The 24,459-nt window shown below is 37.9% G+C and overlaps 1 protein-coding gene and 1 pseudogene across 5 annotated transcripts in view; one reads left to right on the top strand and one right to left on the bottom strand.

The window, feature by feature from the left end:
* Positions 1-1,785: 1,785 nt before the first annotated feature.
* The window catches only part of PPP1R12A (protein phosphatase 1 regulatory subunit 12A), a 151,928-nt gene continuing 129,254 nt past the window's right edge, over positions 1,786-24,459 (top strand). For 4 of the 5 annotated variants that reach the window (XM_027107095.1, XM_027107092.1, XM_027107094.1 and 1 more), the window contains exon 1: positions 1,849-2,284. In XM_027107095.1, coding sequence (XP_026962896.1) covers positions 2,048-2,284 — 237 coding nt within the window. In that variant the 5' untranslated portion in view covers positions 1,849-2,047. Of the gene's footprint in view, positions 2,285-24,459 lie in introns of all 5 variants that reach the window. The other variant, XM_027107091.1, reaches the window with a different exon arrangement.
* On the bottom strand, positions 17,192-17,842 carry LOC113621219 (protein S100-A11 pseudogene; annotated as a pseudogene).

Here is a 24,459-nt window from a genome sequence, read left to right as displayed (position 1 = left end):
GATATCAATCTATATTCCAAGGCACTTTTAAGAGCTACCAAATAGACCATAACATTCTTGGGAAATAGTAAAGATAAGCTGTCAGTTTTTCTAGGTAGATAGAAGAGCTGACAAGGCAATCTTCAAATTCCTTTCTTTTATTTTAAGAACTGTATTCTGGAGTTTTTTAAGTGAATAGGAATTTTGTATTTTAGTGCTAAGAGTTCTCCAGCACCTAACACTGTCATTATTCAAAGCTCTGATTGGTGCATTTTAGGCATGTTACACTCACTTTCTATTTCTACAATATTTTTAGAGGAAATATTTTTAACCACACCTGGGTTCTATTACTATCCTAGTAATTGTTATTCAGAAAATTTGGTCTTACAGGCAGGTGGTTTCCTAATCACATTTTACCCATTTTTTATTTCTCAATATGATAAGCTGTAATGTAGTCTACTGGAAAATAAGAGAAGCTTAATTCTTCACTGCTGTATCTGCAGCATCTAGAACAATGCTTAACTCAGTACAGGTGCGTAATATTTCTGAAGGAATACTAATCCTGCTGCTGAGAAAAATTAGGTAAGTCCATTAGTTCTTTGGAGACTCAGTACAGATGATCCCTCAAGTTCCATTCAATGCTAACCTTTTGTGACTTCTCTTATTTTGGCGCTAAATGTTCTAGAAAATAGTGGATGAGAATATTGTATTGTTTAGAAAAATATCAGTTGGTGAAGATTACAAATAGATGGCTCAAAAGACGTTAGTATTTGTTTCAAATCGCTTGCGCGCGCTCGGTGTCATACATGACAAAGTTCAAAAGCCTTTTTTATAATTATGATAAATTATGAAGTATTCTGAACATGTGATCTCAAAAGGTGATTTAAATATGTCGTAATCGTCATTGTATCGCCAGTACCTGGAACCATGACTGGCTCATAGTAAGTATTCACAAAATACCGGTTAAATCCATTGCGTGGTATTAACATTCCTTTTGAACTCTAGAAGCAGCTGGGTCTTTATCCACCCCTAGAAAGCGTTGGAGCAGGAACCAGAAATCCCTTAAAAGGTCAGGACCAGTAACAAGGCAGAGCTAAACTCCGGGGTAGTAGCAGACAGGATTAAAGCATTGAAAGAAGGGAAAGAGGACCCAAAATACGAGCGAGAGAAAACAAACAAACAAACAACAAACACAAACACAACAAAGCAAGAAAAAATAAGCATAAGATGAAAGACGTTTCTACAGTGGAGGCTGGCAGAAAGCCACTGCAATTACTGCAGGTCAACCCTTGTCACAAGGCGGTCACCTTGGGCTGAGATCTGGCGTAACTACCAACAAATCCCTCGGCTGTACACACAGACCCTGCTTTTAAAAGGTTCTTAGCAAATTCATCTGAGTTCCTCAGAAAGGGAAATCACTAGCGCTTAATTCACGACCTATCTATCCTCCATTCTATTCAAATAACGCAGCCAATAGGAAAATCCTCCGCCCTGAGCAAACCACTCGGCAGAGCTGAGACAGCCCTGGAGGCAAGTCTGCCCCGAAGAGCCGCCATACAACCCGACTGTTGGCCTGCGGAACCCCAGGAGCCCTCAGCGGGGCAGGACAACCTTCCTTCCCTGTCTCCGCCCTTCCAGGTTGGTCCCAGCCCCCGCTGCCCAGGCGGCCTGGACCACACCCGCTTCCCTCCGGTGGCCTAGCCTCCCCCGCCGCGGCTCGCGGGAGCGCTCTTCCTGGGGCGGGCACAGGCCCATGGCGCATGCGCACTGGCCGAAGGGCGCCTCCCTGCCCGGATCTCGCGAAGTTACGTTAGATTGGCCGCCGGTGACGGGTGGCCGGGCGGGGGGCGGGAGGGCTTCTGAAGTAGGAAGGGAGGTCCGTTCGGCCGGGCGCGCCGCCCCAGTGCTCTGTGGGATACTGGAAGTCTCGAGCGTCTCCTCCCGGTTCCCAGCCCTCTTCTGGCCAGCACTCATAGAAACAGTCACACACCCCCTGCCTCCCCTCTCTTCCCTCTCCGCCTCCCCTTTCCCCCCCTCGCGATAAGAAGACCCGGCGGCAGGAGAGGGGATGAAGATGGCGGACGCGAAGCAGAAGCGGAACGAGCAGCTGAAGCGCTGGATCGGCTCCGAGACGGACCTCGAGCCTCCCGTGGTGAAGCGCCAGAAGACCAAGGTGAAGTTCGATGATGGCGCCGTCTTCCTGGCTGCTTGCTCCAGCGGCGACACGGACGAGGTCCTCAAGCTGCTGCACCGCGGCGCTGATATCAATTACGCCAATGTGGACGGACTCACTGCCCTGCACCAGGTCTGTGCGCCCCGCCGCCGCTCTCCTGACCCTGCGGGTCCTCGTTAGCCTCCCGCCTGGGCCTCCCCTCGGCTCTTGGTCTCCTGAGGCTGGGGGCGGCGGGAGACTCCCTGCCGCGGGGTGAGGGGGCGGCTTCCCGCGAAGGAGGGAGGGAGAGAACTGGTAGAGGGAGGGCCCTAGGCTTGGGGCCCCCTTCAGACCAGTTGGTGGTGGAGTAAGGGAACCAGGAGATTTCCGGGGCAGAGGGGGAAAAGGACTGTGGTCCGCTTGGGGCCCCAGGGCCATTTGTGGACGTGTGTCTGGGATTTGGGGTCGAGATGGGGAGCGGTGTGGTGGAGTTGTGCCTGGGCCCCCGATGTCAGTGATGTCAGAGTCGGAGGACGGCGGATGCTGAAGAAAACTACGAACAAGAGGCACTGGGGACACTTGGGTAGAGGGACGTCTTTGGCTTGTTAGGAGGGCGTTGGATTTATTGTAGTTTTTAGGACTTGATTATAAATGATGATAATAGTAATCAAGCGCCCTAAGCCGAGTGCCCTGAGCAGACGGTTTCCTGTTTTCTCCTTTATTACTCTTGGTCACTGGGGAGGGGGAAACTGTAATTTAGCTGATCTGCACCGGCTGAAGGGGAGAGGGTGAAAGTGGGTAGCGTGAGGAAGCGTTCTAAAGGGCTTGCCCACCGCGGGGCCGGAACGTACGAAAGAGCCTCTAACTCGGAGTAGCGTTTGCCGCAGTGTCAGAGATCCTTTGGCTCCAGGTCCAGGGGTGTGCATTGGGGTTAAAAAGAGAAGAATAAATACGAGGCACTTTTTTCAGAGCCGGTTACCAAGCTCTCATTTTTCTTTTGGGGGGTGGGAAAAAAGAAAGCTGTTCACGAACTTTTCTCAAAATGGATGCTTTGTGCATGTTAAAGTTTTATAGTAGTCTGATTGGGATCTCTCAATGTTAGCCAAATAAGGAGAAACTATTGGCAATCCGGAGATAATGTTGCTTTGCCTTTAACAGGCCAAAAGCAACACAACCACTTAGAGTTCTTCTTAAAAAGCAATTTTTCAGTGATGGTAATAGGTGTCAAAACATAAAAAGCAATTTTTCAGTGATGGTAATAGGTGTCAAAACATTTTATTAGTGGACAACTTGGAATTACTAGAAAACGACTTAACAGCAATAGCTTCCCCTTACAATGAAAAGACTTGTAAACTAACTCAAAGTTGCCTTGGTTATATGTGGAAGATGTTATATGTGGAAGATGTTGATTAATGCTGTGACAAAAACTTGTTTGGGAGGTTGAAACTTATGGTTTCATATTTCATGCATATTGCTGCTTTTTTAAAAGAGGTGTGTGGTGGCGTTTTTCCTTTTACTCCTTCCTGTTTAGTGAATGATGACTTTTAAATTTTATTTAATTGAATTCTCATATCAAACTTGGCTTATAGCCTTTGTTTACAAAGTTGACTGGATGAACTGTAATGACTGACAAATTGCAGGACAAATCTGGAATTTAGCGTGTGGCACCCAGTAAAAATATAGCATGGTCTTTAGCTCTTTATCTGTTCCATTAATTTAGAGTCTCTAATGTATAGCAAACTTTTTATTTGGCTGAGGTTTATTTTAAGCTATAGCATAACTCTAGATTCTAAAAACATGGTGTTGAAATGAAAGAAACTTTCAGCATTAGAAATGATAATGTAATTATGTAGGATGACTCTTCAAATTTCTTTCAAGTGTAATTTACATGGTTTAGTATGGAATTGATTCAGAAAGACAGATTATTGTATGCTTGAGGTCAGGTTAAGGTTGCATAGTGGTTTATATCAGTATGTTTTATTAAAGTTGTCATATAGAAATGTAAAGTTATTACAGTTGTTGAGGAACCCAATTATATTGGCTTGGAGGAAGAGGAAAACTTCTAATATTTATATTCTTATTGGCTTAGGTAGAAAGAGAAAATACATCTAACAGGCTTCTTAGAGGTTTTTTTTTTTCCTCCTCTAAATTTGGACATGTTGCAAGAATTATCAGACTTATCAAAGTCTTCCTGATTAACTGAATTCAGTGGTTAGTTTGGCATTATTTAGGTGTTGTCTTTATTAGATATTTTGTTTTAGCTGACAAACACTTAAGCAGAAGTTGCCAAGTTTATGCATAATCATTTGCATAATTTCTTTTTGTAATTTATTTGCACATTCCTTAACTCAGTGAAGCCAAAGTCTTTAAAATATCAACCATTAAAATTTTTATTATGTTTTCTCCACCCTCATTTCTCGTTTATTGACTCTTGTACTTTTTTGCCATTGTGACAGAGAACAAGGAGTTCGCTTTCGGCAAATTCAGAACAACAGATAGTGAAAGGTGATAAAACTTTTTAAAAAAAGAATCACAAAAAATTTTAACCTTAAAAATCTCTTGAATACTGATTGCTTTAAATACTTAAATTATAAAACCAAAATTGACCCATTGATTTGTTTAATAGCCCTTGAATAATTTTTTTTAATTTAACCTCTTGAAAGCTCATAGAATAACCAGAATGTTTTTACCAGATTAATTATTGGTTAGTCTTTTGGAATATTCATTTCCATTTTTGGTTTTGATCAAGTGTCTTTTTTTTTCTTTTTTAAAGATTTTTTTAATGTGGACCTTTTTTTTTTAAGTCTTTATTGAATTTGTTACAGTATTGCTTCTGTTTTATGTTTTTGTGGGTTTTTTGGGGGGGGGTTTGGCCACAAGGCATGTGGGATCCTAGCTCCCCGACCGAGGATCAAACCCGCACCCCCTGCATTGGAAGGCAAAGTCTTAACCACTGGGCCGCCAGGGAAGTTGGATGGAGTGTCTTAAATTTCACTGTCAGGAGAAGAGTTTTAGGAACTTTACAACCCACAAATCCTCTTCTTAATCTAATATTTTACTTCCATTTTAATATAAACAGCTTATATTTAAAAGTTTCTTTAATTAGTTGAATGTTCTTTCTCATTAGAAGTTACGAAAGACAGTTTCCTTTTTTGTGTGTGTAAAAATAGGTCATTCATATAGGAGAAAAAGCAGTGTTTCTAGTCAAATTTCCTATCTTGGTCTCTAGAATAACCTCCCTTCCCCTAACCCTCTCCAGTAGCTAGAAAACAGTACTGAAGTTACGTTATAAACTTCTGATTTTCTAGAACTGAGGTCTAGAGTAGAATTTCATTTTTATCAGTGGGCAATAATCAGCTCTAATTTAAGAGCTACCTGGTAGAGTCTTAATACTATATGATCTGTATCTTTATTTCAGTATACTTTATAAAGGTTTTAGGAGAGTAATAATAGTTTTCTATAGAATGCTTTATTGCTGATGCTTACTGATACTGGTGTGCATAAAATACAGGACTGAGATTTCTTCCAGCAGTTGTGAGTGTAGCCTTTTGATTTTACCTTAAAATCTTATCTGCTTCCTCTGTGCCTGTGACTTCCAAGTCAGTTTCCAGTTCTCACATTGCTGCAGAGCTCCAATCCCTCATTTCCATTTTTCTACTGATGACGAACTGTTGATTTAAAGTAAAATATTATTCAGTATATTGTGATTTTATATTTAAAAATATATCTTCAAGTAGTGATGTAGTAAATAGAGGTCCACCCCCTTTGCCGTAGAATAGCAACTGTTTATTTACATCAATATGAGGAATTTCTTTAAATTCAACCCGAAATGAATATTTTTCTTTCTTCGCCAAACCTATTCTTCTCATCGATGCCTGTTTCTGATAATGATGTCATTAATCTCTAGATTAAGCTTTAAACATTTTAATTATTGTTTACTCATCCCCTTGTCTACATATAGACACTCAGTCTTCATAACTGCCTTCACATCAGTTCTTTTTCTTGCTACTCTTATTATCAATCTAGGTCATACCTTTATTATTTTTATCCCTAGAGTAAAGTAATAGCCTAATTGCTTTCCCTTCCTCTTCTCTCCCTGGTCCAGTCTAGCATTCATACTGCTATCACATTAATCTTTTAACAATATCATTTCAGTCATGTCACTCCTCTCCATAAATTCAGATTTAAAGTGTTTCACCATTTAGGTTAGACCTGATATATCCCCACTGTGTTATATCCTTTACTCTTTTTACTTCCATGCCTATGGCCTTGCTTTTTCCACCACTAGAATATACTCCCTCCCTCTTTGCCAATCAAAATCTTGGTCATTATTCAGGGTTCAACCCAGTTGTCCTCCAGAAAGGATCTTTCTGTCCTTTGAATTTGTATAATAACTATGTCACTGGAGAGACTCTCCTCTGGGGTGCTCATTTTACCTTACATTTTGCCTCTTTGCTGCTGTTAAAATGCTTCTTACTGAGTAGTGTGTGTTTTTAAGTTTGTCTTTTCTGGCTGACTCTAAGGACCCAATCTTCCACATTTTTGTATTTCCAGAGCCTGGCACACAGTAGGCGCTCACTAAAGATTTATTGAATTTTATCTTTTACCTCATATCATAGATAGGAAGTTTTATAGTCATTTGTATGTTGTAAGATAAATCATTAAAACATTCACACCCAGCTACTTAGAGTACAGTTCTTGCACATGGTAGAACTTGTTGTGGATCTTCTGTGCAGATATTTTTAATGTCTTGAGATTTTAAAAATTTTTTAATATTAACCTCCTTCCCGTTAAAAAAATTCTGAACCAGTTTAACTATTGATTAAGAGATAGAAAAATATTCACTCGAGTCATCAATTAATTTGCTACCTTCTTTATAAAGGTCTGAACTAGGTCCTATAGAGGAATACAGAGAGTAGAATTAAATCCATGTTCTTTGCTATTACAATTTTAAAATAAAGTTTTCCTTTTGATTTTCAATAGATACAGACTTGCAGGTAAGTTTAATATTACATCCCTTTGCTCTTAAAATACAAATTTTATCTACTTCTGAGGGAGCCATTTGAAGCTTCTTTGAGGAATATGTGACTCCCCTCTTGTCAGTAAAAGGAATACTTTTGTTGAGTTTTTTCTCAAGTGCTTAATCTTCTCAGCCAAGCCATTTTCACTGAATCATAATCTGAAATGTAACTCTCTTTTAAAAAGTATTCTAATGGGGCTACTTAAAGTGTTTTCCAACCAAAAGGAAAAGAGACTGGAAGCAGCTGATATTGAGTCTCTTGTTAGAGAATAGTGTAATTGCTATATATGAGAAATCTCTTTAAAACTGAATGTAGAGTTTATAATTGTTTCCTTTTTTTTTTTTGGTGGGGGATATTAAGATCTTGGAAGAATCTGTTGGATACCTTATAACTAATATTAAAACCTCTGTTTAAAAAATATACAGTATAAGTTATTTTCTCTACATAATCTTATTTAAATGGCTGATGGCTCTTCAAACTTTTTATTGAAATCATCCTAACCATAAAAAACAAACAAACAGAACAAACCTAAACAAAATTTCTAACCTCAAACTGGCCCCTCACTAGCCATAAATGGGGTATTCTGGTAGGGCACCAGTGCCCACAGTGCTGTTGTTATAATGCCTTCTCTGCAGTTGATACCTCTGTGCTTCCTGGCAGCAGTTTTGTGGTCTGACTTTGAAGTGTCATAACCAAGACCATCTTTCATGTACTTCAGCTACAGTGTGATTGCAAGCTGTGACTGAGCACTTTCTAGTATAGCCAGGTAGAAACATTAGATGGAATAGAGGAAAAATTTTTTTCATTATGTTTGTTATCACATTTTACAATACTGTTCACATAAGAGGTGTACTTTAAAAACTGTCTAGTTAGATAATTTAAAAAATATAACTATTTAGAAACCTTTGGAGGGAGGCAAAATATAGAACATTATTTTGTTACTGCTGTAACATGTTACTTCTTGACACTTTCCAAAGTTGCTATTTTCTTTGCCTTTCTGCCTGCCAAAAATGATGATTTTCACCCCACTTTTCTTTTGAAAGTTTGTGAGGTTCCACAGGGGTTGGCAAATGGAGTATTGGCATTTTGGTATATCTCTTTGAAAGGTCGAAGACCTCCAACAGTCATTTTTGAGTTTCTTCTAAATAAGGGTTGGATATGTAGTAGCCATGCCTTATCCCAGTGTTATATTGAAGAAAGGAATTGGCTGGTGAACATTTGCTGAGGATTTGCTACATGTGAAACATTATGTTAGATAGTTTTATAACCAATATCTCATTTAATTCTCACAGTGTCCCTTTTTTCTTGCTCAGTGTTACCAAGATAATAAGTGGCAGAGCTGGATTCTGACACAGGTTTATGTGATTCCAGAGCCCAAATTTAACACTATGCTACATGTCTTTTAAGTCTGAAGAAGAAAGTATTCTTAAATCTTCCAGTAATTATGGTTGATGATGAGTAGTTGGAAGTTCTTCCATGTTAATCAGTAGAGAATCAAATGAAACACATACACATAGATCTAATTATATTCTTCATCTGCTGTTGTTTGGCTAGTCAAAACTTTTAAGAGCTTTCTATGGTAATTGAAATGCAGTAATGCCATATTTAAATTAATCTCTAAATCTGTCCTAAACTTTAGGAACTGCCAGGATTTTTTTTTTTTTTTTTTTTGCGGTACACGGGCCTCTCACTGTTGTGGCCTCTCGCGTTGCAGAGCACAGCCTCCGGATGTGCAGGCTCCGCGGCATGTGGGATCCTCCCAGACCGGGGCACGAACCCGTGTCCCCTGCATCGGCAGGCAGACTCTCAACCACTGCGCCACCAGGGAAGCCCCCCAAGATTACTTTTGACTGACCATTATGTGCATAATATTTGATCAGGTGCTTTCGGTAGTTACAAAGGAAGTTACAACAGCAACAGAACTCTTTTTTTAAGGACAGGGTTTACTTAGTCTTTAAACATCTTCATTTTTCTTTATCTTAATAACAATTTATATTAATGCTTTAGGCATTTTTACATACTCATTTACAGTAAATGCTTTATACATTCACAGACTTAACTTTTTCAATGAAAAGATATAAATTATAGGTAAACTCATATCACTGATAGTGAAGCAAGCAAGCAAGCAAGCTCCAGCTTGTCACCACCATTTAGCTTAATCTTCTGAAATTTACTTTCTGTACAATGATTATTATTATTTATAATTAGGACTTGAGACATTACATGAAATGCTAGTAAAGTTACCTGAATTAAATTTAAATTCTGAATTAGTAAAACAAACTTTTTAATATTTATCATGTTTGATTTTAATTGGAAGCCTTTTGTTAGTAGGAATATCCAAGTCATAAGAATATTCCATTCCTTAAATCATTTTGCAGAATTTAGCCAAATTATATTTCAAGTCCCCTTAGAAAAGGCAATAGAATTTTTTTTCTTAGTGGTAGTGAGAGCACCATCTGAAATGTGATTTACTTGTTGCCTATGAAATCATTGGTTCCCAGAATTGTACATTTCATGGACCAATGAAATGGTTTCTGTTTTTTGTTCTTTGTTTTAATTATGATGACTAAAAGAGGAGAACCTAATTTTTATGTTGTCATGTTAGGGCGTTAAAAACAAACAACTTGGTAACCTTCTACCATCATCATTTCATAAAAGAAAGAATACTTTAACAAGAAGAAAAGGATATAGTATCCAAATAAAGGACAGTGGAGCCTCATATATTAGTCTATAAGATTATTGCTGTATTGACAACAGATGTTCTTGATGCTCTTCCATGAAGTAGAGTAGTTAAGTGTGAGCAGATTTCAAAACTTTATACCCTGTGTTCTCCATTTGGTAGGATATGAGAGAGTGCAGGTGGTGGCAGGCCATATCATGAGGATGAAAGTGCCTGGTCCCTGATCACTCAGTAAGAAGTGGAAAAAGAATTTACCTGAAGAGATTCAGGAGATTGGTGAAAGCTTTCTTGAGGAACCACTGGTTTCATATTTATATTTCCATAAGCCTCTGCATATGTAATCTTTCTCTGGAATGCATTTCCCAGCTTATTTGTATTAAGACACAGCTCAAAGCATAAAGTGTGGACTTGCTTGACCACGGGGGTGCACAGTAATTCTTTCACTTACTATTTAAACCCTAAGTTTGGCACTTACACACTACCTGCTATTGTTAGTATATCTTATCTCCAGACAGAGTAGTGAATTCCTTCAAGTGGGGACTTTGATTCATTTTTCTTTAAATCCCCTTTGGTATCTGCATTTTATTTTAGCAGGTGCACAGTAGATGTTTGTTGATTTTTTAAAAAATGAGCACAATGTAAACTAATCTTGTGAAGAGCAGAGTTCATAGAGAATAAAATGATGACAGTTTGGGTAAATATAACAACCAGCAAACATTAAAATGTTCTAATTAAAAAGTGTATGCCAATAACTTACTTTATGATAATTATAATGTAAAGGTAACCATTATTACAGTCAAAATTTAGCAGGATCTTAGATTTTTTTTTGAAATGGAATGTGTTCCTGATTACCAATACAAGTAGAATTTTGCTCAGTTTATGTAACATACTTTAAAAATGAATTTCTTTAAACAAATCATCCAGTATTGGGTTAGAAGAGGAATCCCTAGCATATGTCATTAGAAGCTAATTCATATTTTCTAATGATCTTAATCATATTTTTTTCCTAAATAACACTTTCACTATGGATCCCTGTATGTCACTATTTTTCTGACCTTGTTAGTATTTTGGTTGTTTAGCTTTTCATTGTTATGCTGGCTAACCATAAAAAGACAAAGTTGAGCTCTGTGTTACTGCCCTAAGTGTGCTTGCTTGACTTGAATGCTCTTTCATGGGTGGAGACATTCCACATTGTCATGTGTTATATAGGCATTTCTGAAATGACATTCAGTAGAAACCATGGAAAGAAATGAAGGCATTCCTCAGCTGTCACCTTTTCAGTAATCTGTTTAAATGCGTTATGTGCACTGAGTGAGATATTCTGCAGGGAGAGCTTCAGTGACTAAAAAGCGTTACTTTAATTTGATTATTAACTCATATGAACTGAAAATTGCATGTTTTACATATTTAACATGTTTCCTAACGAAAAAAATCATAAGGTTGTAGAAAGTTTGTACCATTTTCTTGAATACTTGGAGAAATTTTGTGACTTGATACCGTTCAGAAGTTAACCACATGGGAAAGTATATTTTCCTGGATTAACTGTTAAAACACACACACACACATCAATTACCTTTACTTTGTAGTAAACAAACTAAAGTGTATACATTTTATTAGCCTTCAAAATTATATTTTAGATGGTTCTAAATATTAATCCAATATTTGTACTTTTCCTTGGAACATTTCTGGAACTTTTCTGTCGGAGCTTCAGTTCCAGCAGGTTCTTTTGAATATCCTCTGTGTTGAGTTGAGTTTGTGCTATTGTTTTTTTTCTTTCAGGAAAGTTTGTAAATTTTGAAAATGATAGTCACTGGAGACATGTCGGGTGAAAATAGTAGATGCTGGGTAATCATGGTTAATAAATACTATCAGTGATTAAATGATATTTTCTAAAAAGCTTTTTCTTAATTGGAACATGATTATAAAGAGTCCAGCTTGGATTTTAGTCAACTCTTTTTACATTGCTTGGACTTGAGAGTATGCTTCAGAATTTCTTTATGATTAACTTAGTGCACTCTTCGTTTGTGTTCTGAATTTTGCGTGAAACAAGTCAACAGCTTATATAGCTTGTGAATTGAACCATGGTCTTTTTTTGTGTTTTCCACAAAAGATTTTGATGCTGCTGTTGCCAGATCATGACACCGTATTTCGTTAAGAGCTGTTGTTTTTCTCAAAGATAAGTTAATTTGTACAGTTTTTATTAAAAGATTAGAACAGATGACATGTTCAACAGTTTATATCCTTTCCAAGTACATGGAATGATCTGCATAAAAATTTTGCCTAATATTCAAGTTTTTTCCCTTTTAAAATGTCTATTGCTATTTAACTTTTAGCCATCTTTAAAAAAAAGCACTAAAATGTCTTTAAATTTCTGATTTTCTCAATGTGGTATACATGAAAATGCCTCAAGTAATTATTAGGCCTTCAGTGCCTTCTATTCTTGCTTTTTGTCTTCACCATCTCCTTTTTAATTTTAAACATGGCTTACTTTCAAGTTTGTTTATTGTTCTATATGTATTTTATCCCAAACAGAAATTGAAGAAGAATAATTATTTAAGTAATTAAAGCATGATAGAAAAATATAAAAAAAGAAAATAAATGCTATTCAGATTTTCAGGCATGGAGCTAGCTAGCCCCATTTAAAACTTTAATAGACTCTCTTTATCCATCTCTATCCAATATATAATTTTCTAAAAGTGAGTTTATATTTAATTTTCTGGTTTATAACCTACTTTCTAAATTACACATTTTTAGAAATATTACTGTGTTAATGAATATTGGGTCCGCTGTGTGAGTTTGTGTGTACATGTGTGAGTACGTGTGTACATCCTAAAATTTATTTTCCCAGTTGTCTGATGATGAATATTTAGTATATTTTCAATTTCTCATGATTGGTGGATATTACACTATGTATATCTTTGCTTACTCATGATATTGTATTGTTCAGATTGTTTATCTTAGAGATTTCACCTGCAATTTTATATGTTTTGCCCAAGATAACATGATAACATGCTGTTTTAATGCTTGTTATGCAAAAGATATTTTCAGTAAAGTCTCTAGTATATTTAATATAGAAGACTAACCTTGAAAGTACTCCGGCTGACACACATGTTACATTCATAATGTGATGATGTCATCTCCCTTCTCTGAGGCACCCATAGAAAAATCTGTTTTACTCTGTGTGTTAAGAAAATTTGTAAGTTGTTTGAAATATTAAACAATATTTGTATTTGCAGGTAAATGTTGCTATTATTTGTTTCAATTAGTGATTAACTCATTCATGAACAAATATATAAATCATTATTTATCATATGCCTGGCATAAGGTCCCTGTGTGCATGTAGTGTGTAATCTAGAGGAGGTGGCAGTGGGTGTTAGAATAGATCTAGGGTAAGATGAAATTTTTTACTAGGAGGACTTAACCTAGAATGTCAGGGTAGACATCCCTGAGAAAGCTATGTTTAAGTTACAGGAACTTAAGAGATGTCTTGAGTCTTTCATGACTCTGTTCCCTCCTGTTTGTCTTCTGAATGCTCCTGTTCAGTTTCTTTTTCTGATCTGTTTCTTTCTTAAAGAAGAATGTTCCAAAGTTCTCTGTGTCTCTATTTTTTCTTTTCCATATCATTCATTCTTAGAGTTTCAACTGTTCTCTTTTTATATGATCTGTTCTCCTTTTTGTATAATCTACATCTTATTTTTGATGTCGTCAGTCTTCCACTTACTAAACTACAATTTCAGGGTCTTCTTGTGTTTACTCCTTCCGCTTCCAATATACAGTCAATAACTCCTATCATGCACACCTGAAAAAGAAATACTCCCAAACCCATACTACTTTTTTATATATTCACTTAACAGAATTAAAGGCCTACTTTGTGTCATACACTATTAAGTACTGGGGGGGATATGCTTTTAAACAAAAGAGATATCAACGCTACCTTCATGGAGTTTAGAGTAAAATTGCTTAGCCATCAGGAAAGTGCAAATCAAAACCGTAATGAGGTACTACTTCACACCTAATGGAATGGCTATAATAAAAACAATAGATAATAACAAGTGTTGATTAGGGTATGGAGAAATTCCATCCCTCATACACTGCTGGTGGTAATGTAAAGTGGTGCAACCATTTTCAACCACTTTCAAAACAGTCTGGCGGTTCCTCAAAAGGTTAAACATAGAGTTGCCGTATAACCTAGCAGTCCTCCTCCTAGGTGTATACTCAAGAGAACTGAAAACACATGCCCACACAAAAACGTGTATGTTAATGTTTATAGCATCATTATCAAAATAGCCAGAAAGTGGGAACAACACAAAATATGCTGATGAATAAATAAAATGTGGTATGTTTTGTTACGGAAATCAGTGGAATGTTATTTGGCAATAAAAAGAAACTAAGTACTGATACTTGGTGCAACATAGATGAATCTTAAATACATTATGCTACGTGAAAGACACCAGTCACAAAAGACCATATATTGTAGGATTCCATTTATATGAAATGTTCAGAATAGTTAAGTCTATAGAGACAGAAGATAGATTAATGGTTGCCAAGGGCTGGAGGTATTGAGGGGAAATGGGGAGTGACTGCTAATTGGTATAGCATTTCTTTTTAGGTTGATAAAAATGTTACAAAATTAATTGTGGTGATGGTTGCACAACTCTGGATATACCAAAACCTTTTAATTATATACTTGGAATGGGTTATTATGTAATGTGTGAATTAATTTACAATAGGCTGTTGTATTTTTAAAGAATGAAATTAGGTATTTATCAGTGTTCACCACAAAAAATGGAGGCACTGGCAGAGGCTTGGTATTCATCTCTGTAGTTATGATGACAAAGAAGACAGCCAGTCATTGTCCCTGCCCTAACACAGCTTGCAGTGTATTAGGGTATATAGATAAACATAAGGAAATTATACATTTATGTCAGTTATGTGTAATGATATGTAATGGTTATAGTACAAAGTGGTGTGGAAGTTGATGAAGGCACATCTCACCTTGATTTGGGGAAGGGGAAGGCTTCCTGGAGAAAGTTATTATTTAAGCTGCTGCGTGATGAATAAAAGTTAGCCAAAGTTGTAAGGGAGGGAAGGGTATTGGAAACTATTTCAGAGAGAGGGAACAGTATGTGCAAAGAGCTGGAGGTGTATAGAAGTGTTGAAGGATTTTAATCAGGTTAAATGAGACAAATTTTCTCTTTAAGAAAAATCACTTTGGCTGCAGCATGGAGAATGCAACTGAAAAGAAGACAAGACTGGAGGCAGGGAGGCTAGTTCAGGAACTTGAGGAGTCTAAGAGAGATGAACTAGCTTAGTGGAGGTGAAGTTAGTAAATAGTAGATGAACTCAGGACATATTTAAGAAATAGAATTGGTAGGAATTGGAAGGGGTTTGAAGTGAGGGAATAGAGGCAAAGATGTGGGTGTGCTTGGTTTCCAGTTTGGATGACTAGGTGAATGGAGTGCTTTTCACAGGATGTGTTCATTCAGTAAATACTTTGTGCTTACTGTATAGGTCAGGAGCAGAGTATATTTGAATGCTATTGGGGGAGACAGGCAGTAAGCAAGAAATTACAATCAACTGTGAAGTATGCTAAAGGACATATAGGATATTGAGGAGAGGTGGCCTACTTATAAATAATATATAAAAATCTTGTTTGGAGAGTGTTTTGTCTTGGAGTTAGCCTGTTTTCTTAGATCTATTTGAATACCAAATAGAAAAGAATTTACGAGGCTACAGGAAAACCACAGGATAAGGATTCATTATTAGAGTTTTTAGGGCTTTGGTGAACTGTCCAAAAATACATGCAAAGTTTTGTGTTTGATTTCCTTTGCCTTTCACTTCAGAAGAATTAATTAAGAACTTTTAAGTAAGATCAGATTTATTTTTATGATATTGTGGAGGAGGGCAGAGTGTGTCTTTTTAGGGATATGGGGATGTGGAGAGGTAGAGCACAGAACTGTTGGAGAGCAATAAAGGAGTGGTAGCTGTAACAGTCTAAAAGTCTTTCATTGCCTGAAATAATGCTCTGTGAAAATAAGGTCATAGGTTAAAATGAGAGGTGAGAGTACATTTCTCAGAGCATGTTGGATTTTGCTAAGAATTGTACAGTTAAAGAATTCATTCAGGGCTTCCCTGGTGGTGCAGTGGTTGAGAGTCTGCATGCCGATGCAGGGGACACGGGTTCGTGCCCCGGTCCGGGAAGATCCCACATGCCACAGAGCAGCTAGGCCCATGAGCCATGGCCGCTGAGCCTGCGTGTCCGGAGCCTGTGCTCCGCAACGGGAGAGGCCACAACAGTGAGAGGCCCGGGTAAAAAAAAAAAAAGAATTCATTCAACAGTCTCTGGCAATTCCTTGGTGGTCCAGTGGTTAGGACTCTGGACTTCCATTGTGGTGGGCACGGGTTTGATCTGTGGTCGGGGAACTAAGCTCCTGCAAGCCGCACAGTGCAACCAAAAAAAAAAAATCCTCTAACTTTTTTCGGTTTCTAAATTTAGTAAGCTGTGTTTTCAGGGAAAATAAAGGTAAAATATTAGCTTTAACTAAAAAACTTATACATTGATATATTTTTTCTTTTTTGCTCAAAATATTACTAGAGTTGCTTTGAGTATTTGTGACTTTTTTGCATATTTTAATGTTTTTTTAAAGTTGCACAGGTAATGAGAAAAGTAGCAGTTCTATAAAAAGGTTGTGTGGGGGGCTTCCCTGGTGGCGCAGTGGTTGAGAGTCTGCCTGCCGATGCGGGGGACATAGGTTCGTGCCTTGGTCTGGGAGGATCCCGCGTGCCGTGGAGCGGCTGGGCCCGTAAGCCATGGCCGCTGGGCCTGCGTGTCCGGAGCCTGTGCTCCGCAAAGGGAGAGGCCGCAACAGTGAGAGGCCCATGTACCGCAAAAAAAAAAAAAAAAAAAAAAAGGTTGTGTGGGTTATTTTGACCTTGAGCAAGCATCATTGGGTTTGTTTTAGCTTAAGTGAAATAGGAAATGGTTATTATATATTTTTTTGTACTCTCATAGTTCTTTATTTGTTTGTTTATTCATTTGTTGTTTTTCCCCCCACTAGAAGGTAACCTCAGTGAAGGCAGGACCTTGTCTGTCTTGCTGACTGTATCCTCAGAGCCTATGACAGTACCGTAGTAGGGGTGTATAGACATTTAATGAGTGAACACTAAGTGATGTCTCTCCATCAGTCTGAGAAACTTAGAGATGATTATGTTGGTATCATTAATCATGATTGTGTATGCACCCAAGATGCACTTTTACTATTTACTTTACAACTTCTGGTAACTGTTAACATCAATCTAATTTATATTCCTCCCAGTCATCTCCCTCCCTTGCACAAATTTACTGACTCTCCAGTATATGCTTTAAAAAACAATATGCTTTTATTACTGCCAGCCGGAGTGGCCTGCATGGGGTGGTGGGTGCGCCGGGCTCAGGGTATGTGTGGACTGTGAGGGGTACATGATAATTGGGAGGCTGAAGGAAAGGGAGTGGGGCTGGAGGCCAGGCCCAAAGACTCCTCTGATTTACTTTTGGGAAGAGGTAGACTTAATAAATGAGTCATGGCAAGCTATGGCCAGGCCGCCAAAAAGATTAAGAAATTCTTGGAAATCTAGCTGCCCATCAGAGTTGAGGTCCAGTTTCTTCATCATGCGGTCAAGGACACCAGGGTACTTCTGGTTCTTTGTGAAGGCACCCAGCTCTGTATTCATGAAGATAAGGAACTTGGCCTTGGAGAGTTTGCTGTTGTTACTGTCCCTTCCAGCATGCTTTTGGAAAACAGCAATTAGAGACTCGATGCACCGTTCAGTCTCTGTAGGGCTGAATATTTTTGCTATGTCGGAGAGGAGCAAGGCACGGGGCTGCGAGTGGGGAGTGGCGCGGTGAGCCTGGTTACTATATATATTAAACCTTAATTCAAAATTACTGTGGCATTTTTTCCGCTTTTTAACCCACCCTTGACATTTAAAGCCAGTCTTATTGGGGAGTGGGGGGAGATTATGTGTATGTTTGTTTTATGTGTGAAATGGACTGATGATACGTAAATTGTTCCCTGTAAAATTACACTTAAGTGTCAGAAAGTTAGTTGCAAGACAGTATGTGTGATGTGATTCCATTTGGGGGGAAATGTTGTTTGCATAGAAAAAAATCTGGGGAAATTACCCCAACTATTAATGGTTATGGATATTCTGGATTATGTCATCTTTGAATCTTTTACAACAAGCAGAAAAAAGTGATGAAGATGAATCTGAACTGGAGAAAAATGCCTGAATGGCTACTTCCAGTAATGTATTCAGGATTAAATATAGAGACATTGACATAATGAATGTTAGTTTGCTAGTCTTTGTCCACTCAAGGAAGCTGGTGTTTTAAATATTTATTTCTATATTATGCCTATCTTTTCTCTGAACCTTTTATTTCATAATGAAAGATTGATTGTCATTATGATGTACACCTTGGGAGAGTTTTACAAGTAAGAAAATGAATTAGGGGTTTAGTTGGATGTATTTTGAAGCTTTTGGCAAGTAGACTACCAAGAAAAGATAAGCATAATTTCCAAAAAAGCAGATAGTTTTGAGGAATAAAGGGATTTTAAAAGATAGAAGAGCAATTTTTATACAGTGAGCTCTTTTGACTTGTTTTATATGAATATGAAAATGATGAATTTAATGATGAATATCTGTTTTAAGAATGAATTGAAAAAATGGCCTCAAATCTCTAAGAATAGAATCAGGAATGGTGAAGCTTAGAGTTATGTGAATTTTGTGAAAATATTTTTGAAGACAGTGAAAAGAGGGCTTTTAAGAGTTGTGAAATGGAGCAAGACTAGGAAGAAGGAAATAACTGATGGCATAGCCCTTAATTTACATGTACATTTGTTAAAAATGGTCTTCTGGGGCTTCCCTGGTGGCGCAGTGGCTGAGAGTCTGCCTGCCGATGCAGGGGACGCAGGTTCGTGCCCCGGTCCGGGAGGATCCCACATGCTGCGGAGCGGCTGGGCCGTGAGCCATGGCCACTGAGCCTGCACGTCTGGAGCCTGTGCTCCGCAACGGGAGAGGCCACAACAGTGAGAGGCCCATGTACTGCAGAAAAAAAAAAAAAAAAAAATGGTCTTCTACTGTAACCAGCAGAATTCTAATATCCATTATTAAGCGTATAGTTTTAGAAGAGGTTATGTTGATCACTAGATGCCCATTTGAGTTTTCTGAAAACAAGTTTTGTGTTGACCTATCTTTACTTCCTTTTTTGACAAGGTTGGTAAGTTCAAATGAGGGAAATGTTGCAAACGTAGTGTAGCTTGATTTTGTAGTACAGCACTTGGACAGGCTCTTGTTAGATCTTTGCGGTTAACATGACAAAAATCTAACATGAATATTAGCAGGATTGGATGGATTAACCGCTGGGTGAACCACTGTATACATGTCAGTCTACTGATTAATCACTCAGTGTCAACCCAGAGGAAGGACTAAAATGTAGTGGTCCTTGTGTTCTTGACCCTATCTTATTCAACATTTTAGTAGATTAAACTGTAGAAGCTGAGAGAGAACTCTAAAAAGTGTGAAGTAGTAGGTTTTAAACAGTAAAATGAAAAGATAATGGATATTAATGTAAAATTCTGCATTAAAATATTGATGGCTATAGGTTGGTAGAGACCATCTTTTTTTTTTTTTTTTGGTAGAGACCATCTTTGACAAACATGAGAAAAATGTTGCTTGAAAGTTTAAAAGGAAGCCCAGGGTCTGACAACAGTATAATCATTTTAAAATGTACTAATTCAGTGTAAAGCTAAATTAGTATTTAGTATAGATTTTTTAAAAAATCCGTTCCTTTACACTGTTAGATCACATCTGCAGAACTGTGTCTAGTTCTACAGTTTGAGATTTGTCTACTGTTTCGGCAGATCTTACCAGTTACAGCCTTTTTTTGATTACTCACCGGTGGAATGGCTTTGTATAATAAAATTATTTCTACTGAGGAAAACCTATATTCTAGTCCTTTTTCTAGATTTGTTAACAAATGTATACATAATTATATACACACAGTTGCAGTTCTTCATATATCTTAAGACCCCCCCCAAATCATCAGCTCAACTATTTTCTTTTGAGCCTCTCAAAAAAAAAAAGGGAGCCAGTTTTCAAAGCCACATACTTAGCCATGGTATTAGGAGAGCCACTAGTAGTAAAGTGGTAGAAGGACCTCTTGCACATGTTAGTTAGGATTCTTTGTTTTAAGTAAGAAAAGCCCATTGGAACTAGCCTAAATAAAGTAATTCACTGTAAGATTATAGAAATGTCTTACAGAATCTGGGCTTCTGGAATGAATTAGAGCCAGGAAGTGTATGCAACCCGGGAAGTCTTCTAAGTTTCTCATCATTGTTTCCACCAAACCCACTTTATTCTTTTTGACAGCAAACTAGATTTCTTGTTTTCCCAGTTCTGAAGGCAAAATAAAAGGGCACCAACAATTTCAGAATTTGTACCTGGTCTAGATATCCAGAGAGATTGATCTCCTTCTCAGTTCTAATTCCAGATTCCCAGGAAAGGGACCAATTGATCCACCTTAGGTTATTCATATATCATCTGAGGTCATCAACAGTAGCTGGTGGGATTGGGTGCCTCTGAGCAAACATACCTACTCTGTCATTCTAAATAATGTATTATGAGGAAATGAGGAAGACAAAGCTAGAATTAATAAGTGAGTTCATAAAGAAGCAAATATCGATTGTATAAATGCACAATCTATAAAAATGAAAAAGCATAAATAAACGTTAAATCTTAAATCAGCCGTTCTCAAACCTTTCTGTTTCAAGGCCCCCTTTATACTCTTAAAACTTGAGAACAGACTGCACCAACAGGGCAAGTAAAACTGGGGAAATCTGAATAAGATAGATGGATTATATATCAATGTCAATGTCATGGATATAATATTACTGTATACAGTTTTCACAAAATTTTATCGTTAAGAGAAACTGCAAAGAAGTATCTCTATTATTTCTTACAACTACCTGTGAATCTAATTAACTTAATAAAATAATATTAAAAATTTTGTTTATTTTTATTTTTTGTCTATTATTATTTTAATGTAAAAAAATAGTGAAGAACCCAAAGACCTTTTTTGTTTATGTTGGCTGTCTTCCAGTATTTAACAAATTAGAAAGTAAAGCTCAAAAATCTTTAAAATTTTATTTATTTAAAAATAATAACTCATATGCCAATGTAAATAACATGTTTATGAAAGATAAGCATTTTTCAAGTCAAAAAATTTAAGAAGGGCATTGTTTTACATTTTGCAGATTTTTTTTTTGTTTGCGGTACGCGGGCCTCTCACCGTTGCAGCCTCTCCCGGTGCGGAGCGCAGGCTCAGCGGCCATGGCTCACGGGACCAGCCGCTCCGCGGCATGTGGGATCCTCCCAGACCGGAGCACGAACCCGTGTCCCCTGCATCGGCAGGTGGACTCTCAACCACTGCGCCACCAGGGAAGCCCCTGCAGATTTTAATGTCTTGCTTAATAGATGATAAATGGATTCTCGTAACTATTTCTGCACATAGTCTGTTGTGATTTCACATATTTAGCTTCTGAAAAATTCCACCATACACTTGTGAGAGAATGAGAGTATTAACCTTGCCAGACTTCCTGTAAGGGTTTCAGAGAACCTCTGAGCTAAATAAGTGAAGGGATATACAATACCATGCTCATGGTTTGGAAGATTTTCTATTATAAAGAAGTTAATTCCAAACCAATCACAGATTCAACACAAGCTGAACCAAAATCCTAGTTGTGTGTGTGTGTGTGTGTGTGTGTGAAAAATGACAATCTGATATATAAATGAAAAAGGCCAGATATAGCCAGGTTAATCTTTAAGAACAAAAAGGTGAGAGGGGAGGGACAGATTGGGAGTTTGGGATTGACATGTACACACTGCTATATTTAAAATAGGTCATCGACAAGGACCCTACTGTACAGCACAGGGAACTCTGCTCAATACTGTATAAAAACCTAAATGGGAAAAGAATTTGAAAAAGAATAGATACATGTATATATATATAACTGAATCTCTTTGCTGTACACCTGAAACTAACAAACATTGTTAATCAACCCTACTCTGATATAAAATAAAAATTTAAAAAAAGAACAGAAAGGTGAGAGGACTTATTTACTCTGATGGAAAATAAATGGAACTCAGCCAACCTATCCATATGGAAAAAGAGTTGACACCCTATACTTTGCACGATACACAAAGATCAATTTGAGATGGATTGTAGATCTAAATGTGAAATATATAATAATAGATATTGAAGAAGGTAACATATGAAGATATCTTTATAAACTTCAGGTAGGGAAAATATGTTTAAACAGGACACAAAAATCATTCACCATAAAAGAAAAGACTGATTAACTGGAGTGCATTAAAATGAAGAATTTCTGTCCCTCAAAAGATAGCATTAAGAGAAGTAAGCTTCAAAATGGGAAGATATTTGTCTCACATACAGTTGACATAGGGCTTACATTCAGGGGTGTGTATGTGTGTGTATGTATGTATTAAACTACAAATGAGTAAGAAAAAATCCACAATCAGGCACATCACAAAAGGAAATATTCAAATGGTGATAAATGTTCACCATTAATATTCAAATGTTATTAAATGACAAAAACTTATTCAGTATCGTTCATCAGAGAAATGCAAGTTAAGATCACAGTAAGGTGTTAGTACATATCCACCAGAATGGCTAAAATTTAAAAGACTGATAATACTAAATGCTGAGAAGGATGTGGAGAAACAAGAATTCTTATACACTGCTGGTATAAGAAGTATGTGAGATTTCAAATGAATTCAAATATTTTTAAAAGTTATCTCTTTTGCTAGGTTAGACATGTATAATACCAATGGAAACATTTACTCTGGATTACTACATCTTTTTTAATAAATTTTTTTTAATTAAAAATTTTTTTTTAATATTTGGCTGCCTTGGGTCTTTGTTGCTGCACCTGGGCTTTCTCTAGTTGTGGCGAGCAGGGGCTACTCTTGGTTGTGGTGCATGGGCTTCTCATTGTGGTGGCTTTTCTTGTTGTGGAACACGGGCTCTAGGCGTGCAGGCTTCAGTAGTTGTGGCACGTGGGCTCTAGAGCACAGGCTCAGTAGTTGTGGCACATGGGCTTAGTTGCTCCGCAGCATGTGGGATCTTCCCGGACAAGGGATTGAACTCGTGTCCCCTGCATTGGCAGGTGGATTCTTAACCACTGTGCCACCAGGGAAGTCTCTGGATTACAACATCTTTTAAAGCTGAAATTTCACAAGAGACTGCTGAGGCTCCTTATTAAACTGATTCATTATAAAACTGTTAGAATTTATATTTGTAGAGGGCAGAGATTCTCTTATACTGATTAGTTGGTGATTGAACTATGAGTATTTCATGAATTTAACAATGTTTGTTGAGTTCTTTGTATGTGCCAGGCTTGGTACTAGGAGCTAAGGAATACAGACAAACTTTTGTTCACGTTAATCGAATGATCAATCAGTGTTGAGTCTTTTGAAGGAAAAGCATAAAATATTGTATATGTCAAATATATTTCATTTAAAAATACATAATAAAGGGAACGAAAGGTTTTGAGAGTTTGGATGGGATCTCTGTGGAAGTGATGGTTGAACTGAAAGCTGAAGGATGAATTGGTATGACTTGGTAAAGTTGGTAGAGGGTGGAGGGGTAGAATCTTGAGGAATAGGTTCTGGACAAAGGAAACAACGTATAAAAGCCCTTCATAGGAAGGAGGGAGGGAGCAAGGCCCAAGGAAGAACCCAGTGGAAGTGTGACCAGAGCACACTGATGAGAAGAATGGTACCACAAGAGGTATAGAGAGGTAGGTCGAGGTCAGATCTAGTAGGACCCAGTAAGTCCTATTAAATCCATTTCATACTCAGAGCTCTAGAAATGCATTGGAGATATTTAATTGCCTTAATATAATGAGATTTGCATTTTTAAGAGACAACTGCTGCCTATAGAAAAGATTGAGGTGTGGGGGAGGAGGGAAGAGGGAGTTCTACCAGGAGGCCAATTCCAGAGGCTATTGCAGTAGTTCAGACAACAGATCTTTCCTCAGATGGCTCTTCAGTTGAACACTGGTATTTTACAAGATGTTAAAAGGTATTCTAGGTGGGGGAGGGTGTAAGAATTCTGTGGTTTGTATGTTTGAGATGATTCATAAAACGAAGGTAAGGTAGAATTTTTCACAGTCTTCAAAATGTGCTGAAGGAGGCGAGTGAGGAAGGAGCTGAACCCAGGTGATGGAAATGCAATCAGGGTTTTGGGCCTGAAGGAGGTTTAGTTTCAGGAAATGGAGAATAGCCTGTGAAGGAAGATTGGGAGGATGCATGGTGGCAAGCCCAGAAGTATAGACTTGGTGTATAAATTGGTAAAGAATATAACACTGGGGGCTTCCCTGGTGGCGCAGTGGCTGAGAGTCTCCCTGCCAATGCAGGGGACACGGGTTCGTGCCCCGGTCCGGGAAGATCCCACATGCCGCGGAGCGGCTGGGCCCCTGAGCCATGGCTGCTGGGCCTGCGTGTCGGGAGCCTGTGCTCCGCAACGGGAGAGGCCACAACAGTGAGAGGCCCGCGTACTGCAAAAAAAA

This window comes from Aethalodelphis obliquidens, unplaced genomic scaffold (genome assembly GCF_003676395.1).
Source record: "Aethalodelphis obliquidens isolate GAN/ISIS:26980383/991018 unplaced genomic scaffold, ASM367639v1 scaffold8, whole genome shotgun sequence".
Taxonomy (NCBI): Eukaryota; Metazoa; Chordata; class Mammalia; order Artiodactyla; family Delphinidae; genus Aethalodelphis; species Aethalodelphis obliquidens.
The sequence above is the reverse complement of the archived record's forward strand: the minus strand, read 5'-3'. Positions and strand labels throughout refer to the sequence as shown.